Raw genomic sequence first — 25,473 nt, 5'->3', positions numbered from 1 at the left:
TCTATATGAAACATGGGTGGAGGAGGGGTCTATATGAAACATGGGTGGAGGAGGAGTCTATATGAGACATGGGTGGAGGAGGGGTCTATATGAGACATGGGTGGAGGAGGGGTCTATATGAGACATGGGTGGAGGAGGGGTCTATATGAAACATGGGTGGAGGAGGGGTCTATATGAAACATGGGTGGAGGAGGAGTCTATATGAAACATGGGTGGAGGAGGGGTCTATATGAAACATGGGTGGAGGAGGGGTCTATATGAAACATGGGTGGAGGAGGAGTCTATATGAGACATGGGTGGAGGAGGGGTCTATATGAAACATGGGTGGAGGAGGGGTCTATATGAGACATGGGTGGAGGAGGAGTCTATATGAAACATGGGTGGAGGAGGGGTCTATATGAAACATGGGTGGAGGAGGAGTCTATATGAAACATGGGTGGAGGAGGGGTCTATATGAGACATGGGTGGAGGAGGGGTCTATATGAGACATGGGTGGAGGAGGGGTCTATATGAAACATGGGTGGAGGAGGGGTCTAATGAGACATGGGTGGAGGAGGAGTCTATATGAGACATGGGTGGAGGAGGGGTCTATATGAGACATGGGTGGAGGAGGAGTCTATATGAAACATGGGTGGAGGAGGGGTCTATATGAGACATGGGTGGAGGAGGGGTCTATATGAGACATGGGTGGAGGAGGAGTCTATATGAGACATGGGTGGAGGAGGGGTCTATATGAGACATGGGTGGAGGAGTCTATATGAAACATGGGTGGAGGAGGGGTCTATATGAGACATGGGTGGAGGAGTCTATATGAAACATGGGTGGAGGAGGAGTCTATATGAGACATGGGTGGAGGAGGGGTCTATATTAAACATGGGTGGAGGAGGAGGGGTCTATATGAAACATGGGTGGAGGGTTCTATATGAAACATGGGTGGAGGAGGGGTCTATATGAGACATGGGTGGAGGAGGGGTCTATATTAAACATGGGTGGAGGAGGAGGAGTCTATATGAAACATGGGTGGAGGAGTCTATATGAAACATTGGTGGAGGAGGAGTCTATATGAGACATGGGTGGAGGAGGGGTCTATATTAAACATGGGTGGAGGAGGAGGGGTCTATATGAAACATGGGTGGAGGGTTCTATATGAAACATGGGTGGAGGAGGGGTCTATATGAGACATGGGTGGAGGGTTCTATATGAAACATGGGTGGAGGAGGGGTCTATATGAGACATGGGTGGAGGAGGAGGGGTCTATATGAGACATGGGTGGAGGAGGAGGTGTCTATATGAGACATGGGTGGAGGAGGAGGGGTCTATATGAAACATGGGTGGAGGAGGGTTCTATATGAAACATGGGTGGAGGAGGAGTCTATATGAAACATGGGTGGAGGAGGAGTCTATATGAGACATGGGTGGAGGAGGAGGGGTCTATATCATCATCATTTATTTATTCGTACATGGAATTACCACAGTCCAACAGTACATATTCATATAATTCACCAAAAATACCATGGCCGAAAGGAACAGGAAGAAGAACAAATCTTATATATACCTGCCCCTACACACACACAACACACCGATAGACATATTGTGTAAAACCAAACAGAATATACCCATTTTGCAAAAAAAAATTAAAATTTAACATCAACACAACCAAATTAAATCAACATAAATAAACCCATTTTGAAAAGAAAAAGAAACATGGGTGGAGGAGGAGGGGTCTATAACATGGGTGGAGTAGGGGTCTATAACATGGGTGGAGGAGGAGTCTATAACATGGGTGGACTCTGTGGTGGAGGGTGCTATACAACTGTCGCCAGATGATAAAAAAATAAATATATATATATATATATATATATTTTTTTTTTAATGCAGTATGGCCACTGAACTTAGAAGCAGGCCAGGCCAATAGTTAGATAACCTAGGTGGGGAACAACCAGGAGATCACTGCAACCCACACAAGTTGGAGAACTATCTCTCTATCTCTCTTGCTCACACACACACACACACACACACACAAAGGGAGCCGCATGTGATTGGTGGAGGCGGGACCGTTACAAAAAACTAAAAATCCATCAAAATCAGTGTTGTTGCTAATCATATGCTAGCCTGTTTTTTAACAATAATTTGTGATGCCATCACAAACACTAGCATTTAAAGGGTACAAATAAAAAAATTCCTACACCAGAATGCAGGAAATTAAGTCTTTGTAACAAAATGTCCTGGTGGGGGAACACCAGACCCCCTGCTTAAAAAGTGGCCTGACTGGGGCTATATTTCGCATTATATTTCCTGGCCTGAATGATTTCCCCAGTCCGGCCCTGGTTAAAAGCCTCCAATGCTTATTAGTGTGTGTGCGTTTGAACGTTTGCATGTTTCAACCATACATTTCCATTTAAAAATTTTGTATTTTTTTTTAAATAAACCGTTTATTTAATTTTTTTTACATTTTTTCTTCTTCCTATATTAGTGGGGGTCGCGGCTCTCTGACACTGTTATTTCGGGGGTCGCGGCCTGAAAAGTTTGGGAACCCCTGCACTAGAGCATTGGTTCTTTACATGCAGTCATTGTAACATGGTCAGGTATAGATGGTGAATGACACCATTATTGACACAATTATTAAAGGGGAACTATCTTACTATTTCTTTCACTATTTGGGCAATTTTACACAATTTCTGTGAGTCTATGGAACACATCTGTAAGTTTTTTTTTTGAGCAGCATTTTCTGCATTCAAGATTCCAAGCTGTTTTTGGCTGGGCTCCGCCCATACTAGCAATGCGCTTTGAGTGACAGTCACCCACACAGCGTGACTGTGTAAATGCAGGGGGAGAGACAGAGAGCCTCTCCGTATGAGAGCCTCTCTCTCCGTCTCTCTATCCGTCTCTCTATCCATCTGTCTCTCCCTCTCTCTCTCTCCCTCTCTCTTTAGAGGAAGTGTCAGTGACAGGGAAACCGCTTCCACATTATTCCCATTTAATCGGTTCATATCCTTTTTATAGCATTTCGAAAAGCCATCGTTCTCTCGAAGATTTTTGGAAAATTGAAAGATTCCCCCCATAAACGGCATTTATTGGAATATTCTCGAATACACTAGACACGTTGTCATTTGTCGGCCTATTTATGAATCGTTTTCAAATAAACGCTAGATTATCGATAGTATATGTGTACTTATGCACGCTATAGAGGCGGGCTGAAAAATCTATTCTCTCGTTTCCTCAAGATCACACACACACACACACATAGGGACACGCTGTTATTTCAGTGAATACAGCTCCGATTACCCCAAGACTGGTAACTAGGGATGCCCCGATCACGTTTTTTGACACCGATACCGATCACCGATAGTCTATGAGCCATATTGGCCGATACCGATATTGATCGTTTTTGGTATAAAAAAAAAAGGTTTTTTTTTATAAAAAATATATATTATATAATCATACTTGTTTTGTTTTTTTTAACAATATATTTATTGGGTTTTAGTTTGCAAATTACAACATGTATATCAGCAGAGCAGTATTCAGCAAACATTTTCACCCCGTTCTCCCTCCCCTAACCCCACCCCACACAAAATAATAATTAACTTCAAAAACAGGTTCACATAGGAAGATACAGATTTAAATAATAAAAAATAAAAAATAAACATAAATAAATAATAATACAACCAAAATGTTTTACACATTAAGTAAAGGGTGTTTCTTGTCGTTTTTACACAATAATAAGAGTTGTCCCACAGTACTCCCCCTAATCGTGTTCTTGTTGAAGCAAGTTCCCAACATTCGTATTATGCTTTAAGAAGTACACAAATGGTCCCCAGGCATTATCAAAAATGTTTTGTTTACGTCTAACAATATACACCATCTTTGCCATTGACATATTTGAAGCCATTTCTTTAATCCACATACCAATTCTTGGTCCATCAACATTTTTCCAATTAAGAGCTATTACACGTTTTGCTTGTAATATGCACATATCTATCTAAACTCTAATCTAAACTCTTTGCGTTGTAGATGTGGGGTGGTAGGATATAAACCAAGAATAAAAAGCTTGGGATTCAATGGCAACTTCTTTGATAAAATTTGATCGATCAGATCAATAACATCTTGCCAGAAGGTTTTCATATAATCATACTTGTAGTTGTATTATCTGCGAGACATCGCCACCACGCAACAAGTCAAAATGCTCGCTATCTGCAAACAGCTCCACTGTCTGTGTGTACTCGAGTAGCCTCCAGCTACGGCCAGGATTCTCCGGTGCTGCAGCTGGACCCTATTGGTATACTGTGCTTTGGAATCACATTCAGCATGCCCTCAGCTCGAATACGCATCGAATCAATGTTATAAGACATTGATATCAGGAGCTATCTGTAGCTACTGCTAGCCGGCTAGATAACGTCAAGACAATGCCTCAGTGAACTATTTAGTTTACTGGACATTCCATATAGAGCTAACGTGAGCGAACGTGAGCTAACGTTGGCTAACGAGTCAACGGAGGTAACTTATCATGCACTCGACTATTGCTGGAGCATTTGTTGATATCAGCAGCTATCAGTAGCTAGCCAGCTAGATAACGTTAGACAATGCCTCATGTATTAAACTAAAAGTGAATAGTTGACTGGGTCATTTAGTTTAAACAGTAACGATAGCTAGGTAGCTAACGTTAGCTCACGGTCCCATAGACTAGAGCAGACTATTGCCCGAGGCAATAAGCCTCTGTGTTTACACGGGTGCGGGAGGGGCTGGGTAGGAGGCGGAGGAGCGGCATTTTGCAGCTCTGTGTGTCTGAGACAGCGAGTGAGATCTCCGCTAAGAATTGGATCATGTTTTTCGATCGGTTTTCGGTCGGGGCATCCCTACTGGTAACATAGACTCCTTACCTTAGCTCAGATGTTCTCCAAAAAGATTATTCCAATTCCTGATCGCCATTCCAAATATCGATCGCGTTTATTGGTTGTTTATTGGCTGCTGTAAATATATATTCCAGGCTGCTTTCCGTCTCGCGATCAGATCCCTCATCATCAGATCCATCGCCAGCATAATGGAGACAGTTGGCTCCACCTCTACAGATCCCACAGGGATCCAGCAGTATAATCGACTGACCTGCAGTTACACAGGGATAGACGATAGGGGGCGTTTTTTTTCTCCATCTGAGCTCCTACAGGGGCTGCTGTACCAACGGGAGACTCGGTTGATGAAATATGAATTCAGATCGCTGTTAAAAAATAAAAACGGCATTTCTCGTCGTCGGCACTCAACGGGGGGGGGGGGGGGGGGTCTGATAAAACGAGAATATTCGTCGTCGGCATTCAAAGTGTTAATGGTGGAACAACATAATGGAAAAGGTAAAGGGACTGCATTTGTATAGTGCCTTTCTAGTCGTCCGACCACTCAAAGCTCTTTACAGCGTATGCCTCACATTCACTCTCACACACACATCCATGGCAAAGGCAGCCATGCAAGGAGACAAGCAGCTCGTCAGGAGCAGTTAGGGGTTAAGTGTGTATTGCTCAAGTGACTATTGTACGAATGGAGGGAACCTTCAGACGGCCAATCTGCCTGGTGTAAACACTTGTTTGTCTGTGTCCATGAGAGGGGATCGACTGTTGACAGTCGAGGATACTTGTTGAGAAAGGACTTCGATGGAAAACTTTGCCCATTCTGATTTAAATGATTACAGCCAGGACAGCGTAAGAAGCTTATGGGGAGAAGAGCAGAGAGGCAGAGGCAGAGCAGGCAGGTAAACCTTAATCACAGATAATCTGCTGTACACCGTACAGGGAATTCGCCAAAAGTCCCCCTTATCCACAAAGCCCTAAATCCCTAGGAATCTGGCTAAGATGAGACAGAGATGAGACCCAGTCAGTCAAATCAAACACAGGACCAGGCACTAGGCAATTACTCTAGTGGCTAAGCCTCAGGACTGGCTCTTGGCTGTCTGCACTGTCTCTATCATCACTACAGAACCTTCCACAGAGAGACTAGCAGGACTGTGCCAATCAGCATGTCTTTGTCATCACTACAGCGCCACAGAGAGACTATCAGGACTGTCCCAATCAGCATGTCTCCATCATCACTACAGCACCATAAAGAGACTAGCAGGACTGTCAGCATGTCTATCATCACTACAGCACCATAGAGACTAGTAGGACTGTCGGCATGTCTATCATCACTACAGCACCATAGAGAGACTAGCAGGACTGTCAGCATGTCTATCATCACTACAGCACCATAGAGAGACTAGCAGGACTGTCAGCATGTCTATCATCACTACAGCACCATAGAGAGACTAGCAGGACTGTCAGCATGTCTCCATCATCACTACAGCACCATAAAGAGACTAGTAGGACTGTCGGCATGTCTATTATCACTACAGCACCATAGAGAGACTAGCAGGACTGTCAGCATGTCTATCATCACTACAGCACCATAGAGAGACTAGCAGGACTGTCAGCATGTCTATCATCACTACAGCACCATAGAGAGACTAGTAGGACTGTCGGCATGTCTATTATCACTACAGCACCATAGAGAGACTAGCAGGACTGTCAGCATGTCTATCATCACTACAGCACCATAGAGACTAGCAGGACTGTCAGCATGTCTATCATCACTACAGCACCATAGAGAGACTAGCAGGACTGTCAGCATGTCTATCATCACTACAGCACCATAGAGAGACTAGCAGGACTGTCAGCATGTCTATCATCACTACAGCACCATAGAGAGACTAGCAGGACTGTCGGCATGTCTATCATCACTACAGCACCATAGAGAGACTAGCAGGACTGTCAGCATGTCTATCATCACTACAGCACCATAGAGAGACTAGCAGGACTGTCAGCATGTCTATCATCACTACAGCACCATAGAGAGACTAGCAGGACTGTCAGCATGTCTATCATCACTACAGCACCATAGAGAGACTAGTAGGACTGTCGGCATGTCTATCATCACTACAGCACCATAGAGAGACTAGCAGGACTGTCAGCATGTCTATCATCACTACAGCACCATAGAGAGACTAGCAGGACTGTCAGCATGTCTATCATCACTACAGCACCATAGAGAGACTAGCAGGACTGTCAGCATGTCTCTGTCATCACTACAGCACCATAGAGAGACTAGCAGGACTGTCAGCATGTCTATCATCACTACAGCACCATAGAGAGACTAGCAGGACTGTCAGCATGTCTCTGTCATCACTACAGCACCATAGAGAGACTAGCAGGACTGTCAGCATGTCTCTGTCATCACTACAGCACCATAGAGAGACTAGCAGGACTGTCAGCATGTCTATCATCACTACAGCACCATAGAGAGACTAGCAGGACTGTCAGCATGTCTCTGTCATCACTACAGCACCATAGAGAGACTAGCAGGACTGTCAGCATGTCTCTGTCATCACTACAGCACCATAGAGAGACTAGCAGGACTGTCAGCATGTCTCTGTCATCACTACAGCACCTTAGAGAGACTAGCAGGACTGTCAGCATGTCTCTGTCATCACTACAGCACCATAGAGAGACTAGCAGGACTGTCCCTTTGAAGCTTCAATAGTAATTATCAGCAAATAATCAAAGCTTCATTCTTCCCCAGCGCAGGATTTCAATGCAGTGGGTAAATGAGAGCTGTGTGGCAGGTAGGTTTTCTTAAGAGTTCTCATGACTAAATGTCCTTGTCTGAGCAGAACCGATTTTCAAAATGAATGTTGGGATTATGATATCTATAAGCATGGGTGCACATAAGTGGTGCGCAGGTGCGCATGCTCCATCAAAATAAACAATGCGTGCCAGATCAAAGGATGAAACGTGCAAATGCTTACCTAACATTCTGGGACAGATAAGAGTTATAATTGATTCATCATAATGTCCAAGAGGCAAGCTCCATTGAGCAATTACTTTGGTGTTCCTCCACCTCCAAAGAAACGCCAGACTGAACCTGAAGCGTGTGTTCTCAGAAAAGTGGCTACAGGAGGTCAGCTGGCTTCAAACTAATGACGCCCACACCAAGATGTGGTGCAAACTATGTTGTGAAAATCCAACTCTGGCAGATAGAAACAGTGCCTGTCGTCTTCTACAAGTTACCAAAGGCTGCCTTTCTGTCATCTTCTACAAGTTATCAAAGGCTGCCTTTCTGTCATCTTCTACAAGGTATCAAAGGCTGCCTTTCTGTCATCTTCTACAAGTTACCAGAGATGTTTCAAAATAACTGGAGAAACGCGCCGTGGCTCTTCCCTCTCAATACAATCTGAAACTACTCTTCAGGCCTGAGAGGAGAGGTGGAGCGCACCGCTGTGAAGGGAGGCGTGCGCTGCATTTACAACACAAGATAAAGCGAGAGCAACGCGGCATGCAGCACAACAATCTCTTTATCTCCATTATCTAGTTTGAATGATTGTGTGAAGCCAAAATTGTAATTGAAATTGAAACTCGATTAATCGCCCGGCCCTAGAGGTGGGTTCATGCAAACCTCAACACGCATGACCGGGCCAACGCCAGCTCATGAGATCCCAACCTGTGTTGTCGAGAGCTCCCAGGATCCACAGCTGGTACATGGAGTTCAGCATGTTGTCCTCGGGCGGCGGGTCCATGAAGTGGAAGAGCAACAGGTCCTGGACCCCCAGAGACTTCAGCAGCAGGACCACATTGGACAGGTTGATCCTCTGGATCTCAGGGATGGTGGTGGACAGCATCTCGTTCTTATAGGCACTCTGAGTGTACAGCCTGAAAGAGACCAGCGAGGAAGGATTGAGAGTGTGAGGCCCAAGTTATGGAGGCGTGTGTGTGTGTTTGTAGGCATGCATGTGTGTATAGGTCTGTGTGTGTGTGTGTGTGTGTGTGTGTGTGTGTGTGTGTGTGTGTGTGTGTGTGTGTGTGTGTGTGTGTGTGTGTGTGTGTGTGTGTGTGTGTGTGTTTGTAGGTGTGTGTGTGTGTGTTTGTAGGCATGTGTGTGTATAGGTCTGTGTGTGTTTTAGGCTTGGGCGGTATGACGGTATTACGGTATACCAGGGTATTTCGAGATCCCGCCGGTATGATTCTCAATACCGTGACGTCACAGACTGCTATTACACTGACACGGAGTTGAATGTAGTGCACTGCACAGCACGTGCCAGCAGAGGGTTACGTGGCTACCGTTCTGGGACTGGGACCTAACGTTAGTAGTAGTACCTGGATGGTGCAGGGTTACGTGGCTACCGTTCTGGGACTGGGAGCTATCGTTAGTAGTACCTGGATGGTGCGTGCTAACTAGCTACCGTTCTGGGACTGGGAGCTAACGTTATAGTAGTACCTGGATGGTGCGTGCTAACTAGCTACCGTTCTGGGACTGGGAGCTATCGTTAGTAGTACCTGGATGGTGCTGGGTTACGTGGCTACCGTTCTGGGACTGGGAGCTAACGTTAGTAGTACCTGGATGGTGCCGTTACGTGCTAACTAGCTACCGTTCTGGGACTGGGAGCTAACGTTATATAGTAGTACCTGGATGGTGCGTGCTAACTAGCTACCGTTCTGGGACTGGGAGCTAACGTTATAGTAGTACCTGGATGGTGCGTGCTAACTAGCTACCGTTCTGTGATTTGTTTACTTGGTAGCACGGGTTGCTAAATGCTAAGGAATTTAGGTTCAACGTGTTTCAATATAATCGTTATGTATGGTGATAATGAGTATATTGTTAGCCCCCCCCCCCTTGATGAAAATGAAAGTCATACCGTCATATACCGTATACCGGGGTATTATGTCAGCAAGGTAATCACACACACATATTCTGGGGATGTCAGAAGCTGAAGGGGTATTGGGAGGAGATAGGGGAGGCAATGATCAGAATACTAGGATACGGATTACCACAAACAGGACTGGTGCTTTACTTAGGAGACCTGACACACGAGGGAATACAAGGGGGGGACAAATATTTAATAAAGATAATGTTGATAGCGGCCAGAAAAGCAATAACGAGACTGTGGTACAAGGAAGACCCACCGACAATAGCACAATGGGTAGGAATAGTGGAAGAGATACAGGATATGGAGAGGATAACACACATGCTGAGGTTACAGGAAGAGAAATTTGGGGAAAGATGGGGAAAGTGGGAGGACTATAAGGGGAACGAAAACGACATCACAGAGGAAGAAACAAATGCAACACAAGAGGGAGAAGGTAAAGGAGGAAAGAGGTTCAAGGAGGGTCTCTGAACCCATGTCACACATTTTTGCTTTAGTTAGTATTCTCTATCTCTATCATTTGGGTAGGACGATTGCTTTATGTTTTTTCAATTTATTATTTATGTCTGTGGAACTTTTGCTTAAGTCGGTATTTATTATTTCTGTTTTTGGGTATTACATTTTTTCTTTTTTTTTCTTTATAATTTGTCCGTTTAACGGTGTTGTACATTATGTCTATATAATATGTACCTGGAAGACCGACTGAGAGGATAATAATATTCAAATATGATGTTGTTTGTATGCTTGTAATACAAAAATGCAAATAAAAATTGAGTTTAAAAAAAAAAAAAAAAAACACCGTTTCTCACTGGCCTTTTGAAGCATGATGTGTGTTTTCACTGTGTATACAGTATGTGTCACTGTTTTACTGTGTATGCTTTAATCTGTGATTGTTTTACCCACATATACTGTACAGCACTTTGGTCGACCTTGGCTGTTTTAAATGTGTGGGTGTACCTCTATAGGTCTAGAGAGACTAGCCATAGGTCAAAATGACCCCCAATATGTCTTCTACAAGCCCCTAAAAAAGTGTCAAATTTGGTTCCATGGGGGCCCCTCAGCGGGCCAGTTGCGCTCTCCCCCATTAACCCCATTGGTTGCATTAATCTGTTAAGTAAAGTCTTAGATGATATAATATGTCGAAGATTATATCTTACCTTGGGAAACTCAGAAGAAAATAGTTCTAGCTAAGTCAGAGCTGAATTTTCTTGTTCTCTCTGTTTTGCAACTTCCTTGTAGGAGAAACCCAGTGGCTGTTGTTTGCATAGCATGCTTGGTAGAGATGGCCCAAATAGGTAAAAGCAAAACTTCTTTCAATGAGAAATAGTCACTCAAAATGACGTGCAATGACAAAAGACATTCTATATGCTAGCCTACCCCTGATAATATGATATTCTCTCTCTCTCTCTCTCTCTCTCTCTCTCTCTCTCTCTCTCTCTCTCTCTCTCTCTCAGACTGTGTGGATGACTGTCACTCAGTGCTTATGGGCGGAGCCAGGCCATCACAGCCTGAAATACTGATGCTGTGAAATATCGTTTTATTTTTTTTATTAGCGATCTGAATTCATATTTCATCAACCGAGTCTCCCGTTGGTACACCAGCCCCTACAGGAGCTCAGATTGGAAAAAAGCGCCCCCTATCGTCTATCAACAGGGTTTTCAATGTTAATCAAAGGCGCTGAAAGTGTTAAGTACTAAAAAGTAAAAGTTAAAACTTTTTTTTATTCCGGGGCAATGAAATGTTCCGTTTCGTCTTCTTAATCACTCGTACTATCATTTGTGGCAATCTTCTGTAGCTTGTCACTGACTGTCTATTCTTCTGATAGCAGGTGTTTAATCAAAGATCCCCGCTTTCTAGTCTTGCACAAGGACCAATCAGATGGAGAGACTCAGTGTTCAGGATAACAGGTGAGGAGGACCTTTAAGAAAGTGAATATCAGGAAGGCAGCAGGACCGGACGGCATCCCCGGCCGCGTCCTAAAAGTCTGTACCGACCAACTGGCCCCGGTATTCACTGACATATTTAACCTGTCCTTAGAACAGGCTGTCATCCCCACCTGTCTGAAGAAGTCCACCATTATCCCTGTACCCAAAAAGTCCAAGCCTGCTTGCCTCAACGACTACCGTAGCTCTCACCTCCATAGCCATGAAGTGCTTTGAGAAGCTAGTGAAGGGCTACATCTGTTCCTCCCTCCCCATCAACCTGGACCCCCTGCAATTTGCATATCGCCCCAACAGGTCCATGGAGGACGCCATAGCCACTGTGCTGCACACAGCAGCATCACACCTGGACAAGAGGCAGGGGAACTATGTGAGAATGCTATTCATCGACTACAGCTCAGCATTCAATACCATAGTCTCTTCCAAAATCATAGCCAAGCTCAGGGACCTGGGCTTGAACTATGACCTCTGCCAGTGAGTCGTGGACTTCCTGACGGGCAGACCCCAGGTGGTGAGAGCAGGCAACTGCACCTCCTCATCCATCACTCTCAACATAGGGGCCCCCCAGGGCTGTGTTCTGAGTCCCCTCCTCTACTCCCTGTACACACACGACTGTGTGGCACAGCGGAACAACAACATAATCATCAAATTAGCTGACGACACAGTAGTGGTGGGCCTGATCGCTGCAAACGACCAGAGGGCCTACCTGGAAGAGGTAGAGGTTCTGGCGGGATGGTGTACGTCAGCAAAACAAAAGAGATGATTGTGGACTTTAGGAGGCCGGGGTCAGGGACTACAGCCCCCTCAGCATCGATGGGGCACCGGTCGAGAGAGTTAACAGTTTTAAGTACCTTGGAGTCCACATATACGAGGACTTGACATGGACCACACACATTTTTGACAGTGTAGTCAAGAAAGCACGACAACGCCTCTACTTCCTTAGGCGCCTAAGGAAGTTCAACGTGAGTCAGAAGATCCTTAAGAACTTCTACTCATGCATAGGGGTGGGAATCACCAGTTTCATCACGATACGATATAGATTATTTGGACAACGATACGATATTTTCCGATATCACAAAGTCTGCCACGATACGATACGATTCGATTCAGGTGCCTGCGATCGATATGAGATGATATTATATGCCCATTTAACACAATCAGTAACATTTAAATCAACAACAAAAAAAGGCAATGGAAATATCATGACATTTTTGATCTCTTCCAGACATTTAAATGAAAAACAATCTATTGTTTTTAATACAAATAGACCTCCTGTTCACTGTTTTTGGTTCATTTTTCTTTTTTTTTTATATTAATATCCTATCACAGCGCTGTATTTTGGCTGGAAAAGGCATATTGGGAGTCAGAAGGTGCAGTACCGGCCAGATCCTGTTAGTGGGGCTATCTCGAGAATGCAGTAACCCCCCCTCCTTCCCAGTCCCTAGTGGACCTCCGCTGTTCTCTCTATCGCTCTATCAGCTTAGCTTAGTTAGCTCACGCTAACGCAACGTTAATTTCGGTATTTAACGCGACGTGGGCATAAATGAATGGCGAGGATGGAAAGCATGTTTGCTTTCAAGGGGTCAAAGATGCATTTGACCCCTTGTGGCGAAAAAAAACTACAGGCACTTATTTCGGGCAAAATAGGCGGACTCTGAAGCAATGCTGTCTAACGTCTACACACGATGAGCTGCGCTGAGCTACTGTTGTTGCAGCCGGGCGGATATGCTCACGAGGGGATTTTCGCAATATGAATCGATCTTTTTACGTTGCATCGATCCTATTTGATCATTGATAATAGATCGATATATCGATCTGGATCGATGTATCGTCCCACCCCTACTCATGCACAATAGAGAGCATCCTGTCTGGCAATATCACCTCCTGGTTTGGGAATATCACCGCACAAGCAGACTGCAAAGAGTGGCCCGTTCAGCCGAACGCACAATTGGAGGTGGGCTTCCCACTCTCCAAGACATTTACAACAAGCGTTGGAAGAATAAGGCCAAGAGAATAATAAAAGACTCCAGCCACCCAAACTGCCTCTTTGAACTGCTGCGGTCAGGCAAGCAATACCGGAGTCTCATTGCAAGCACAGAGAGACTCAGAAAGAGCTTCTATTCCCAGGCCATCAGGATGCTCAATGACAATTAACACTATGTAACAAACCACCAAACACACTCACAGCACACACACGTACACACTCACTTTAAATGGACAGCTCACTGTAGCACCCACTTTACACACTTTAGACACCAACACACTTTATATTTATATATTATTGGCAACTCATTGCACATAGCCATGCCTTGCACCTTACCTGCCTTGCACCTTACCTGCCGCAAGGTGGCACCACAAGCTACCTCATCCCATGTATACTGTATTGCAGACCTGGGCATTGTACGGCCCACGGGATGATTCTGACCGGCCCGCGAATGATTACATGATAATAATAAAAAAAAAAAAAAAAAAAAAATTTACTTTTTTATTTTCATGTCAACGTTCACACGCACAATATACGCTTACCTAGTATATTGACTTGATTCAACAACAAAGTAGTCGGGGCAAGCCGAAAACGGTGGAAAGTGTGGTTATTTGAAGTTTGGATTTCTTTTTTCACAACTGAGGGTAGGTAGATAAACATTTTATAGACTAAAGTACAGAAAAAAGGTACCGTATCAATTCACAGGTACCAGTACCGTATCGGTTCAAATGTGAACGGTACCCATCCCTACTGAACACACAACTGCAGGGCAAGGGCATTTTTGCTCATGAAATGCATAGCCATGTGAAAGCCTTCATGACAAAGTTGCAATTAATTTCAAGGCAACTAGGCAGCAACAATCTCAAACACATGAAAACCCTGAAAGAAGTCAAACCATCAGCTGATCACCGGCACAGGTACTCATCCATGTTGGGAGCACTGCATGATGAATTTTCAAGGCGTTTTCAAGATTTCAAAAAGGTTGAGGATGAAATGCAGCTGGTTTCCTCTCCCTTTACCTGCAGTGTTGATAGTGCACCCACTGATGTTCAGCTTGAACTCATTGACCTGCAGTCTGATTCACTACTGAAAGAGCACTTTAAGTCAGCATCACTGCTAGAGTTCTACTCTGCTCTCAAGGAGGAGAACTTTCCAAACATGAGGAGACATGCTCAGAAGATGTTGGTTCTCTTTGGATCCACCTATATGTGAACAGACATTCTCAGTCATGACGTTTACCAAGTCCAGGTACAGATACTCTCTCACTGATGAACATCTGGCAGCTGTGCTTCGCATCTCCACCTCAGACATGCAACCTGACTTTGATGGACTTGTTAAAGCTCAACAGAGACTGGATTTATCACACTGAATGAAAAAAAAAAGAGCTGAAGAACACTAAAATGTGGAAATATAACAAGTGAAATGGGACACTTGATCTTTTTTTTCCCTTTTTTTTGCACAGTTCTGAAAACATTAAATGTTTAATATAGGCATGTAAAGTAAAAAAGGCTACTGGGACACTTTTCTTTACACAGTTCAGTGACATGTCTTGTTTATTTTGGCTATAAGATGATGTGATGTGTTTAGAAAGCTAAGAAAATCCTTGTTTCAATAGTATATGAAACTCAAAATAATAACTTTATTTGTATAGCACTTTTTCATACATGCCCTTTGTTATTAATGTTTCACATTTTGTTTATCATTTTGGAAATAAATTCTATTTGAATAAACTAACCTCACCTTTTAATTGCCAAATAATAACATACACTCTTACCAGGGGTCAAAACAATGCCATTTACTGCTTTTTATATAGGAATTAAATGTATATTATGCATAATTGAGTTTGGAATTTTGGCCTGGCCCTCCAACATATTTTCAGTTGCTCATTCGGCCCCCCGGGAAAAATAATTGCCCACCCCTGCTGTATTGGAACCTCTGTATTGTATATTGCACCACAAGCTACCTCATCCCATTTACTGTACCTCATCCCATTTATATTGTACTGTAACTTCTCTGCATTGTATATTGTACATATGTATATTGATTTTTTTTGTCTGGTTTACACTTGTTTAAGTACTTGACTTTCTATTTTATACTTATTATAATTATCTATTTTGTACCTAGCACACTCTCAGGAGCAAAACAGAAAGAAACATTTCATACAAAAGTATCCTGTATTTCTGTATGACAACTAATAAAGAAACTTGAAACTTGGGTTAGGGTTTTGGTCAATTTAATCTTGTTTTAAGACATTTTCATTCAATAATTTTCTTAAAACAAGATTAAATTGACCAAAATCAAGAAAGAAATAAGCTAAATGATCTGCCAGTGGAATAAGATAATTCAAGATAATTCTACTCAATATTGGACTTATTGTACCAAATACAAGATATTTTCACTTGATACGATTTCATTTTTTGCAGTGTACAAATATGCAGCTACCTGGGCATCCAGAGCACTTCTAGTGTCCACACCAAAAGCATCCTAGCAAATGCACACGCACATGACTCCATGAACATGAACATGAATCCCGAACAATTCTAAGGTAGTTTTAAGTTATATCTCCGACAGCGTGTGCTAATATGGATCCCGGCAGGGTGTTTTTTCAGGGGAAACACTGTTTCCTAACTAACATTCACACATTCAATATGTTCATCATCTGAACAGACAGGATCCACTCAGCACACTATGTTAAACAACACTGTTGCTCACATCATGAATTCATCTGGGTTTTATTTAAAATAATGCGTAACAGGAGGACCTAGAGTAGGGCTTGCTTCCAATCTCAGGTTTGTCCGCTAGATGGCAGTGTTGTACAGCATATGACTTAGTTTGTGTGGGCATATATATATATTTTTTTATCCAATGATTTAATGAGTTGAGGCCCGTATAGGCCCATCTGGGTTTCTTGCCTCTACATGAGTTGAGGCCCCGTATAGGCCCATCTGGGTTTCTTGCCTCTACATGAGTTGAGGCCCCGTATAGGCCCATCTGGGTTTCTTGCCTCTACATGAGTTGAGGCCCCGTATAGGCCCATCTGGGTTTCTTGCCTCTACTCAGCACCTTTATACACTTTCTGTCATGGTCAATGTTTTTACTGTTTTGCTGAAATGGTGCGAAATAAAGAAATAAGAAATATTAGTCTAGATGGAAACATAGGTCCACCTGCATAGGGTGGATTTTTTTTTCACCACCTGTTTTTTCTTAATCATTGAAGTGTCCATTTTAAGATTTTGACAGGTAACAGGTTGGAATAATGTCCCATGGGGTTTATTTTTAACCCTTTATTACACCTATCCTGAAACAAAACCTGAACAATAAGAAAAAGAAAACAGCATAACTTTTGAAGTTAACAACATATAGAGACAAATTAAAAAAAAATCCCAAACAAGTTTGACCCAAGGAATTCAGTACAATTGTTATTTTTAAGATTCAAACACATCTTGATTAAATTTCAGGACAGAAAAAACTAAAAACGCTGAAAAGAAATACATACATCACATCTCTATTTTCCCTTTTTACTAAAATGTAGTGCATTGGACGAGGTCGATTTAGGTTAATATTGGAAATAATATTGTAATAAAGATTGTCTCCATGCTGTTATGCCCTAAATATTATAGTTTTGCATAAACAATTCTAGTTGAGAGAGAGACAAATTAACACATTTTCTCATGCGATTTTGATCAGTGATTTATTTATTGTTAAAGGATAACTCCACTATTTTGGGAAATTAGCTTATTTAACATCTTCCCTGGAGTTAGACAAGAAGATGCATACATTTTTTGTCTCTGTGCGTGCATTTTAGCTTTGGGAATAGATGCTCCGTTAGCATAGCTTAGCTTCATCACTGGAAGTGAGGCAGGACAGTAGCCTTACAGTGCCTTACAGTGTATTGCAAGGTCTGACATTGACCAAACTTGATATGCATGACCTTGGTGGGCTCTAGGTCAACTCCTGAAAAGGGGGTCAATGTCAGACCTTGCAATCAAAAGTTAGGGGCGCACTGAAATTATGGCAAGGGTTATTAGCCCCCTAACTTTTGATTGCAAAGTCTGACATTGACCCCCTTTTCAGGAGTTGACCTAGAGCCCACCAAGGTCATGCATATCAAGTTTGGTCAATGTCAGACCTTGCAATACACTGTAAGGCACTGTAAGGCTACTGTCCTGCCTCACTTCCAGTGATGAAGCTAAGCTATGCTAACGGAGCATCTATTCCCAAAGCTAAAATGCACGCACAGAGACAAAAAAGGTATGCATCTTCTTGTCTAACTCCAGGGAAGATGTTAAATAAGCTAATTTCCCAAAATAGTGGAGTTATCCTTTAACACTTTGAGTGCCACGGACGTGTTTTGTCGTTAGTTCATGCCGACCTTTGAGTGCCCCCGACGCTATATAGCGTTTGTTTGTCGTATTTTTTGTCGAATTCATAATTCATCAATTGAGCCTCGGGTTAGTGCTGCAGAGTCTCTCTGAGCTCAATTGGGAAGATACCGCCCCCTATCGTCTCTCCCTGTGTAACTGCACCCCATTACTTTACACTGACGAAGGGGGTGTGGCCAGTTTCCTGATTTGACTTTTCCGTCAATGCCAACTGAAGAATCCATTGTGCTCGCCGGCCCGGAAAAACGCTTGGATTATGTATTTACAGTACCCAACACTGTAATCAATAAGCGTGATCGATATTTGGAATGGCGATCAGGAATTGGAATAATCTTTTTGGATAACATCTGATCTAAGGTAAGGAATCTATTTGACCAGTCTTAGGATAATCAGAGCTATTTTCACAGAGATATAAGCGTTTGCCCCATGTGTGTGTGGCTGTGTGAGCGATCAGGAAATGAGATAATAGATATTTCAGCCCGCTTCTATAGCGTGCATAAGTACACATATACTATCGATAATCTAGCGTTTATTTGAAAACTATTCATAAATAGGCCGAAAAATTACAACGTGTTTTGTGTATTCCAGTAAAGGGCGTTTATCACAGAATCTTAATTTTTTTCTGAAACTTTCTAAAAACTAGCGTTTTTCAAAATGGTATAAAACGGAAATGAACCGATTAAAAAACAATCCGTTTCGACAATGTTAGGCCATATTAGACACATAATTTAAGATATAGTTTATGCGTTCGCAAATATGAGAGCTCTGTCATTGAATATAGCGGTGGCACGCAACAGGGTTGCTAGGCACCGCATGGCTGGCACGAAAAGTGTTAATAAGGAGGCAGATTATGCTAAACGTAACGTGGATGAGGAGGATGGAGAATACGAGTGTGATGAGGAGGAGGAAGAGATGGAGATTGGAGAGATATACTTTGACAATCTGGCGATGATGATCATGATGATGTATCTATCCATGTTGCAACATGTCATTCTGTCAGTGAACTCTATCCTTAATCAAAGACTCTGTTGTCCACCTCCATAAATAATAACTGGTGAAATTATTCCACTTTAGTCACTTATCCAATGGAACGTTGCTCACTTTACATTAGGAGCAGAGAAATAATATTATTATTATTATTATTATTATTATTATTATTATTATTATTATTGTTATTATTATTATTATTATTATTATTATTATTATTATTATTATTATTATAGAGATAAAAAGCAGTCATCCTCTTTCCAACAGTGTTGAAAACTCAAAATGAGCCAGACATTATCACGATGAATGACTGCATCTCCTGCATCCAGCCGTCCTGCTGGTCTCATGTAAAATACTTGACAGGCCAGAACAGAACAGGACAGGACAGGACAGGACAGGACAGGACAGGACAGGACAGGACAGGACAGGACAGGACAGGACAGGACAGGACAGGACAGGACAGGACAGGCGCAGGACAGGACAGGACAGGACAGGACAGGCGCAGGACGCGTGAATATTTTAGGCAACCAACTTGTGTTCAGCGTTTCTCTGATTGGCCACTACGCCCATGTGACCGCGGCAGCGCGAGAGAGCGGCAGTGCGGAAATAGGCTGCATTCTATTGCCATTTTCTGCGACAAACTCTAACCTTAACCAACTCCGAAACAGCGCCTAAACTTAACCCTTCTAACCTTAACCAACTCCGAAACAATGCCTAACCTTAACCCTAACCTTAACCAACTCCGAAACAATGCCTAAACTTAACCATAACCTTAACCAACTCCGAAAGAATATTGCCATGCTCTAAGACAAACTCTAACCTTAACCAACTCCGAAACAGCGCCTAAACTTAACCCTTCTAACCTTAACCAACTCCGAAACAATGCCTAAACTTAACCCTAACCTTAACCAACTCCGAAACAATGCCTAAACTTAACCCTAACCTTAACCAACTCCGAAACAATGCCTAAACTTAACCGGCGAAAGAATGCACGTAAAAAAAAAAACGAAAAAAGAAATCGAAGGGAATCGAACTTGTCACCAACGCACCGCAGGATCCACAGCAACGCAGCAAACCAGTTGAGCTAGCCATCAATGTTAAAAGAGGGGGAATTACAGCTACATAATGCTGCCGCGGCAGAGCTGCCGCTCCGCTCTGCCGCTACCGCGTCGCCGCGGGGGCGTGGCTAGACGCAAGTTGGTTACCTTAAATAATTACGCACGCAGGACAGCGCAGGACAGGACAGGACAGGCGCAGGACAGCGCAGGACAGCGCAGGACAGGACAGGACAGGACAGGACAGGCCAGAACAGAACAGAACAGAACAGAACAGAACAGAACAGGCACAGGACAGGCGCAGGACAGCGCAGGACAGCGCAAGACAGGACAGGACAGGACAGGGACAGGACAACGCAGGACAGGACAGGCGCAGGACAGTGCAGGACAGGACAGGACAGGGCCAGGACAGCCTGCTATCAGTACCTGATGATGTTTAGCAGCTGCTGTCTGACGGCGAAGATAGGCAGGTACTGTCTCTGCTCCAAAAGGGTTTTCTTCTTAGCAAATTCACTTGCGGCTTCAGTCTTATCTTTCATATGGTCTGCAAATTTCTGTTCTGTTCTGTAAGGAAGAGAAAGACAAAAATAATTGTTGGCAATATAGTCAAAACACTTAACAACGGAACGCGCTCCTCGCACGGTTCCAGGTTTGGCTACGCACAGCGGGGGGACCGGGCCAACTATCTACGGTTCCTAGCGGACCTGCGCCACGTGACGGCGGGTGCGTTGGGAGTGTCGTCACATATGACTACGGCAGTATCATATGTCGAGGTGGATGGAGAGAACGCTGAGGCGGGGACTTGTGTTTACACAACCCCACCCGTTTTCAGGTTTGGTACAGACCCTATTGTCGGGGTCTCCAGCTGTGACAGCTCTGGTCAACGAGATCCAATCTCTGTGGACGAAGCAAGCCATCGTTGTGGCGTTCTCCTCCCGGTGTTCTCTGCCCGAGAAGTCGGGAGGGAGGGGTGTAAGACCCAGGCTTGACCTGTCCCATGGGAAGGTTCAGCATTTTTTGGATCGTCTCCTACCTGTTGAACACTGTCAGGTGGGGGTCTGGTTCTCCTCCATAGACCTGTAGGATGCGTATGCGCATCCCCGATCTTCCATCCTAGGGCTTACCTACGCTTCCTTTGCAGGGTTAGCGTATGAGTACCGGAGGCTGCCGTTCGGTTTTCTCTGGCTCCCCGCATCTTCACCAAGTGCGTGGAGGCCGCACTGGGGCCTCTGCGTCGTCCGGGGTTGCGGAGTGTTCTGCCCTGATGACGTTCTGGTCCTTCGCGGTCAAGGTGGATCGTCAGGTCTCGTACCAGGCAGGTCTCTACCAGCCTGGGGTTGCTGTAGACTGGATGTAGAGTATTCCTCTTCCCAGTCAACGGTTGGAGGGCTATGGGCATCCATCTCAGAGCGTGTTGTCAACACGCTCAGGAGGTTCCGTCCTAGGACGGTTACGGCGCTGTCTCACGTCGCGTTTTCACCGACGCCTCCCTCGCTGGTGATGCGTCGGGCCAACGCAGTAGGGGGCAGCTGGCAAACCATGCTGCCCGGTCTGCGCTACGTTCAATGTGTTGGTGTTGAAAGCGGTCCTTCTGATCCACAAATGGTGTTGATCAGGACGGACGATACGACGTCAGTGTCGTGTATCGACAGACAGGGAGGAGTACGCTCCCCCTGTCTGCACCAGGCGGCGGGCGGCTGGCTATGGGCGTCCTCCATCTGCGCGGCCTGAGGGCTCCCCACATCCCCGGCAGGGAGAATGTGGGTGCAGGTGTACTGTCGCGGGGCGGCCCTCATCCTGACGGGTGAGGATTGCGTCTGGACATGGCCAGGCAGGTCTGGGACCGATGCCGTGCCGCCAGGGATTCTTCCCCATACATCTGTTAGGTCAGTTGTTGGGACGGGTACGTTGAGGGGCGCAGGTTCTTGATCCTGATGGTGTTACCATCTGGAATGCGCATGCTCCCTCCACTGTCACGCTTACGCGGGCAGATGACGTATGTTCCAAGTGTGGTGTAAGGCGGGGGGCCGGGACTCAGTCTCCTGCCCCCTGGATGCTGTCCTTAGTTACCTCCAGTCTCTCCTTGATAGACTGTCGGCTTCGACGGTGAGGGTATATGCAGCAGCTATATCCTCCTATCATGAGGGGTTTGAGGGGATGTCTTGTTCAGCCACCCTCTTGTGAAGCGTTTCCTGCTTGGCGCTCCGCTTACGCGGGCAGATGACGTATGTTCCAAGTGTGGTGTAAGGCGGGGGGCCGGGACTCAGTCTCCTGCCCCCTGGATGCTGTCCTTAGTTACCTCCAGTCTCTCCTTGATAGACTGTCGGCTTCGACGGTGAGGGTATATGCAGCAGCTATATCCTCCTATCATGAGGGGTTTGAGGGGATGTCTTGTTCAGCCACCCTCTTGTGAAGCGTTTCCTGCTTGGCGCTCGACGCGTTAAGCCGGTGCAACGCTCCTTGGCTCCGACTTGGGATCTTCAATTGGTCCTCGGTCGGTTGTCCTTGGCCCCGTTTGAGCCGCTCGAGCAGGCGCCGTTGGGACAGCTGTCCTTCAAGACCGCGTTCCTTCTGGCTGTCACTTCCGCTAAACGCGTAGGTGAGCTCTGTGCTCTCTCGGTACGTCCAGAGTGCCTGTCTTTTCGGACCGATAGCGGTGTCACTCTGCGACCTAATCCTGCTTTCGTGCCTAAGAATATCCAGAGTTCCTTCCGCTCCCGGGATATTGTGGTTCAGGCGTTTCGTCCTCCTCCTCACACTAGTGAGTTAGATGCGGGCCTTCACCTGTCATGTCCAGTCCGTGCTTGGGGATTTACCTCAGCCGTACTCAGGATTTCAGGGTTACCGACCAGCTTTTTGTCTGTTACGGTGGGGCTCGTGCTGGTAAGGCACTGTCGGAGCAGCGCCTGTCCCATTGGTTGTGCGAGGGTGTTACCCTCTGCTACACGTTGGCTGGGCAGGATCCCCCTGGGGGCGTCAGGGCGCACTCCACTCGTGGGGTGGCTGCCTCTGCCGCTCTCCTGGGTGGGGCCTCGGTGGAGGCCATCTGTGCTGCAGCTTCATGGTCCTCCCCGGGCTCCTTTGTAAGGTTTTTCCTCATGGACATGACCGGGGGTTCTGTCTCCCAGGCGGTTCTGGGGTCTGTGGCCTTTCCTGCTTCCCGTCCTTTGGTCGGGTAGCAGGAGTGTATGGGTATGGGCCACAGTGTGTTGAGTCACACGTGGTTCCACCTGTACGGTGTGTTCAAGGGGTTCTAGTTTCCCTCTTGTTCGCATTCAGGTGGAGTTGACTGCGCCCCCCCTTCATTAGGGAGGATGGGGTGACAGGGCTCCCCGCACCCCTTGATGTGGGCTTACGGGTCCTCAGGGGGTACATTTGTCGGGCTTCGCGTCCGCTCTTCCCCATATCTCATAAGGCTCAGAGCGGAACGCGATAGCAAATACGGCATATAACGGTAGGTTATGTAGATAACCTAGTTATATTAGTATTGGCTGAGCGTTCCGCTCTGCGCGGCCCTGAGTTCCCTCTTGAGGAATCTTTTCCTGGGACGGGTTTTTTGGCGAGGAAGGATGTGTGGTGACCAGAGTCACTGCTATATGGGCGGTGCCACCATGGGGGCGGAGCCCCATACAGGTGTGGTGCATGTATTTTTTGTTCGTGGGAGATACATTAGGTATCATAGGAGATAGTATATCTCATAAGGCTCAGAGCGGAACGCTCAGCCAATACTAATATAACTAGGTTATCTACATAACCTACCGTTATCATGTCCGTTACAGCCAACACAACGACATACGCTACTGCAACAACGTTATGATTAACAAAGCAAGGCATTCGTTTTGTTGCATTAACGTTATATTACTATTGCTATCGATAAATCTAGGTGTTCTAAAATCTATTGCTATTGGTAAGACTAGAATAAGTTACTGTCTCGGGAAAGTCTCGCATATCGCAATGGCGGACTTTCAGGAAGTAAAAAAGCAAATTAGAGCGTCCGATTAGTCATTTCCTTTATTTCTCTTGAAACCAGTCACGTCACTCTACTGTGATTGGACCGTTGGCTTGAGTGCAATGTGGGACTTTTTTTTATATTTTATTTTTTTATTATTTTTTAAACATACACATAAACATAAACATAACAACATAAAATTAGATATACAAGCATTATTAACAGTACACATCCGGGGGGGCAGGTGGCGCACGGAGATTACGTTCGTCACCAACACCGGGAGACACTGGATTCGCCTGTTCGAATCCAGCTCCCGGCGTTGCTATCAGCTTGGCTGGTCTCTCACACTGATACAATTGGCTGTATCAGGGGGTGGGAAAAGCTGAAGGGTGGGTCCTGGGCGTTGTGGACAGCGACCCCTACAGTTCGGTCGGGCCGCCTGCTCAGCAAGGAGAGATAGTGTGGCCTCCCACACGCTACACTCTCCCCGGTGAGAACCTGCGCCGCCAGGTTGGCCTGCCCCAGGCTGCACATGCGTCGGAGGAAAGCATGTGACAGTCTCCGGTCTCCCGGACCAACAGTAGGGGAAAGTACGCAACAACCAGGGAGGGTGGGATGGGAGAAAAATCGGGAAAAAGGAGGGGAAGAAAGATAATAATAAAAAAAAAAAAACAGTACACATCCAATTAAATCACCATTTAAATAAATGTATTATACGAGATATATACCTAATACTTGCTATCTAATACCCTACACACATATGCTCTCGCTCGCTCCCCCCCCGGACCCCCACTTGGATAATCCATCCATTATCATTCGCTCCTTACCAGGCACTACAATTCATATGCTAGCTTTTATTCTCTCCACCACTTCTAACCACATTGCAATTTTGGATTCACTGACACCTAAAATCCTTGCTGTAGATATTTCTAGATAAATCACATCGAGATATGTAAGAATCCAAACCTTCCTACAAATGTGTTCCGGTTGAAACCATTGTGATGCTATCAGCTTTTTAGCCGCTGTGATACCAGATAAAACTAATCTCTTTAGCTGTATAGGGACTGCAAACTCAAAAACATCATTCAACAGCAATACAGAGGGGTGCACAGGTATATTCAGAATTAAGAAATTTGATAATTGCTGGGACACTTCTTTCCAGAATATCTTAACTGGTGGGCAATCCCAGTACATGTGCATAAATGTACCCTCCTCCCCTTTTGTACATAAGGAGCATCTGGAGTCTTGTTTAAGTCCCATTCTGTTCAATCTAATAGGAGTCAGGTATGTCCTATGAATATAGTTAAGATTGATTTGTTGATGGTCTGGGTTACGTGACGCAAGTCGAACGTTTGCCCAGGCTTCTTGCCAATCAAAATTTATTTCCAGGTCTGGTATATCCCTCCTCCAGACTGAGTCTAGGGGGATGATTCCATACGAGGACGTTAGTAATTGATGATA

At 45.0% G+C, this 25,473-nt stretch overlaps 1 protein-coding gene across 1 annotated transcript in view; it reads right to left on the bottom strand.

Annotated features, from left to right (window-relative positions):
* Positions 1-25,473, bottom strand: part of LOC311246897 (pre-mRNA-splicing factor ATP-dependent RNA helicase PRP16-like) — a gene marked incomplete at its 5' end in the record, with an annotated part of 131,674 nt that overhangs the window by 56,532 nt on the left and 49,669 nt on the right. The window contains 2 exons of the mRNA XM_084337138.1: positions 8,515-8,723; positions 20,490-20,749. Coding sequence (XP_084193264.1) covers positions 8,515-8,723; positions 20,490-20,749 — 469 coding nt within the window. The remainder of the gene's footprint in view (positions 1-8,514; positions 8,724-20,489; positions 20,750-25,473) is intronic.

The sequence above is a fragment of the Notolepis coatsorum genome, assembly GCF_963971535.1.
Source record: "Notolepis coatsorum genome assembly, chromosome: 20".
In the NCBI taxonomy this organism is placed as follows: domain Eukaryota; kingdom Metazoa; phylum Chordata; class Actinopteri; order Aulopiformes; family Paralepididae; genus Notolepis; species Notolepis coatsorum.
The sequence above is the reverse complement of the archived record's forward strand: the minus strand, read 5'-3'. Positions and strand labels throughout refer to the sequence as shown.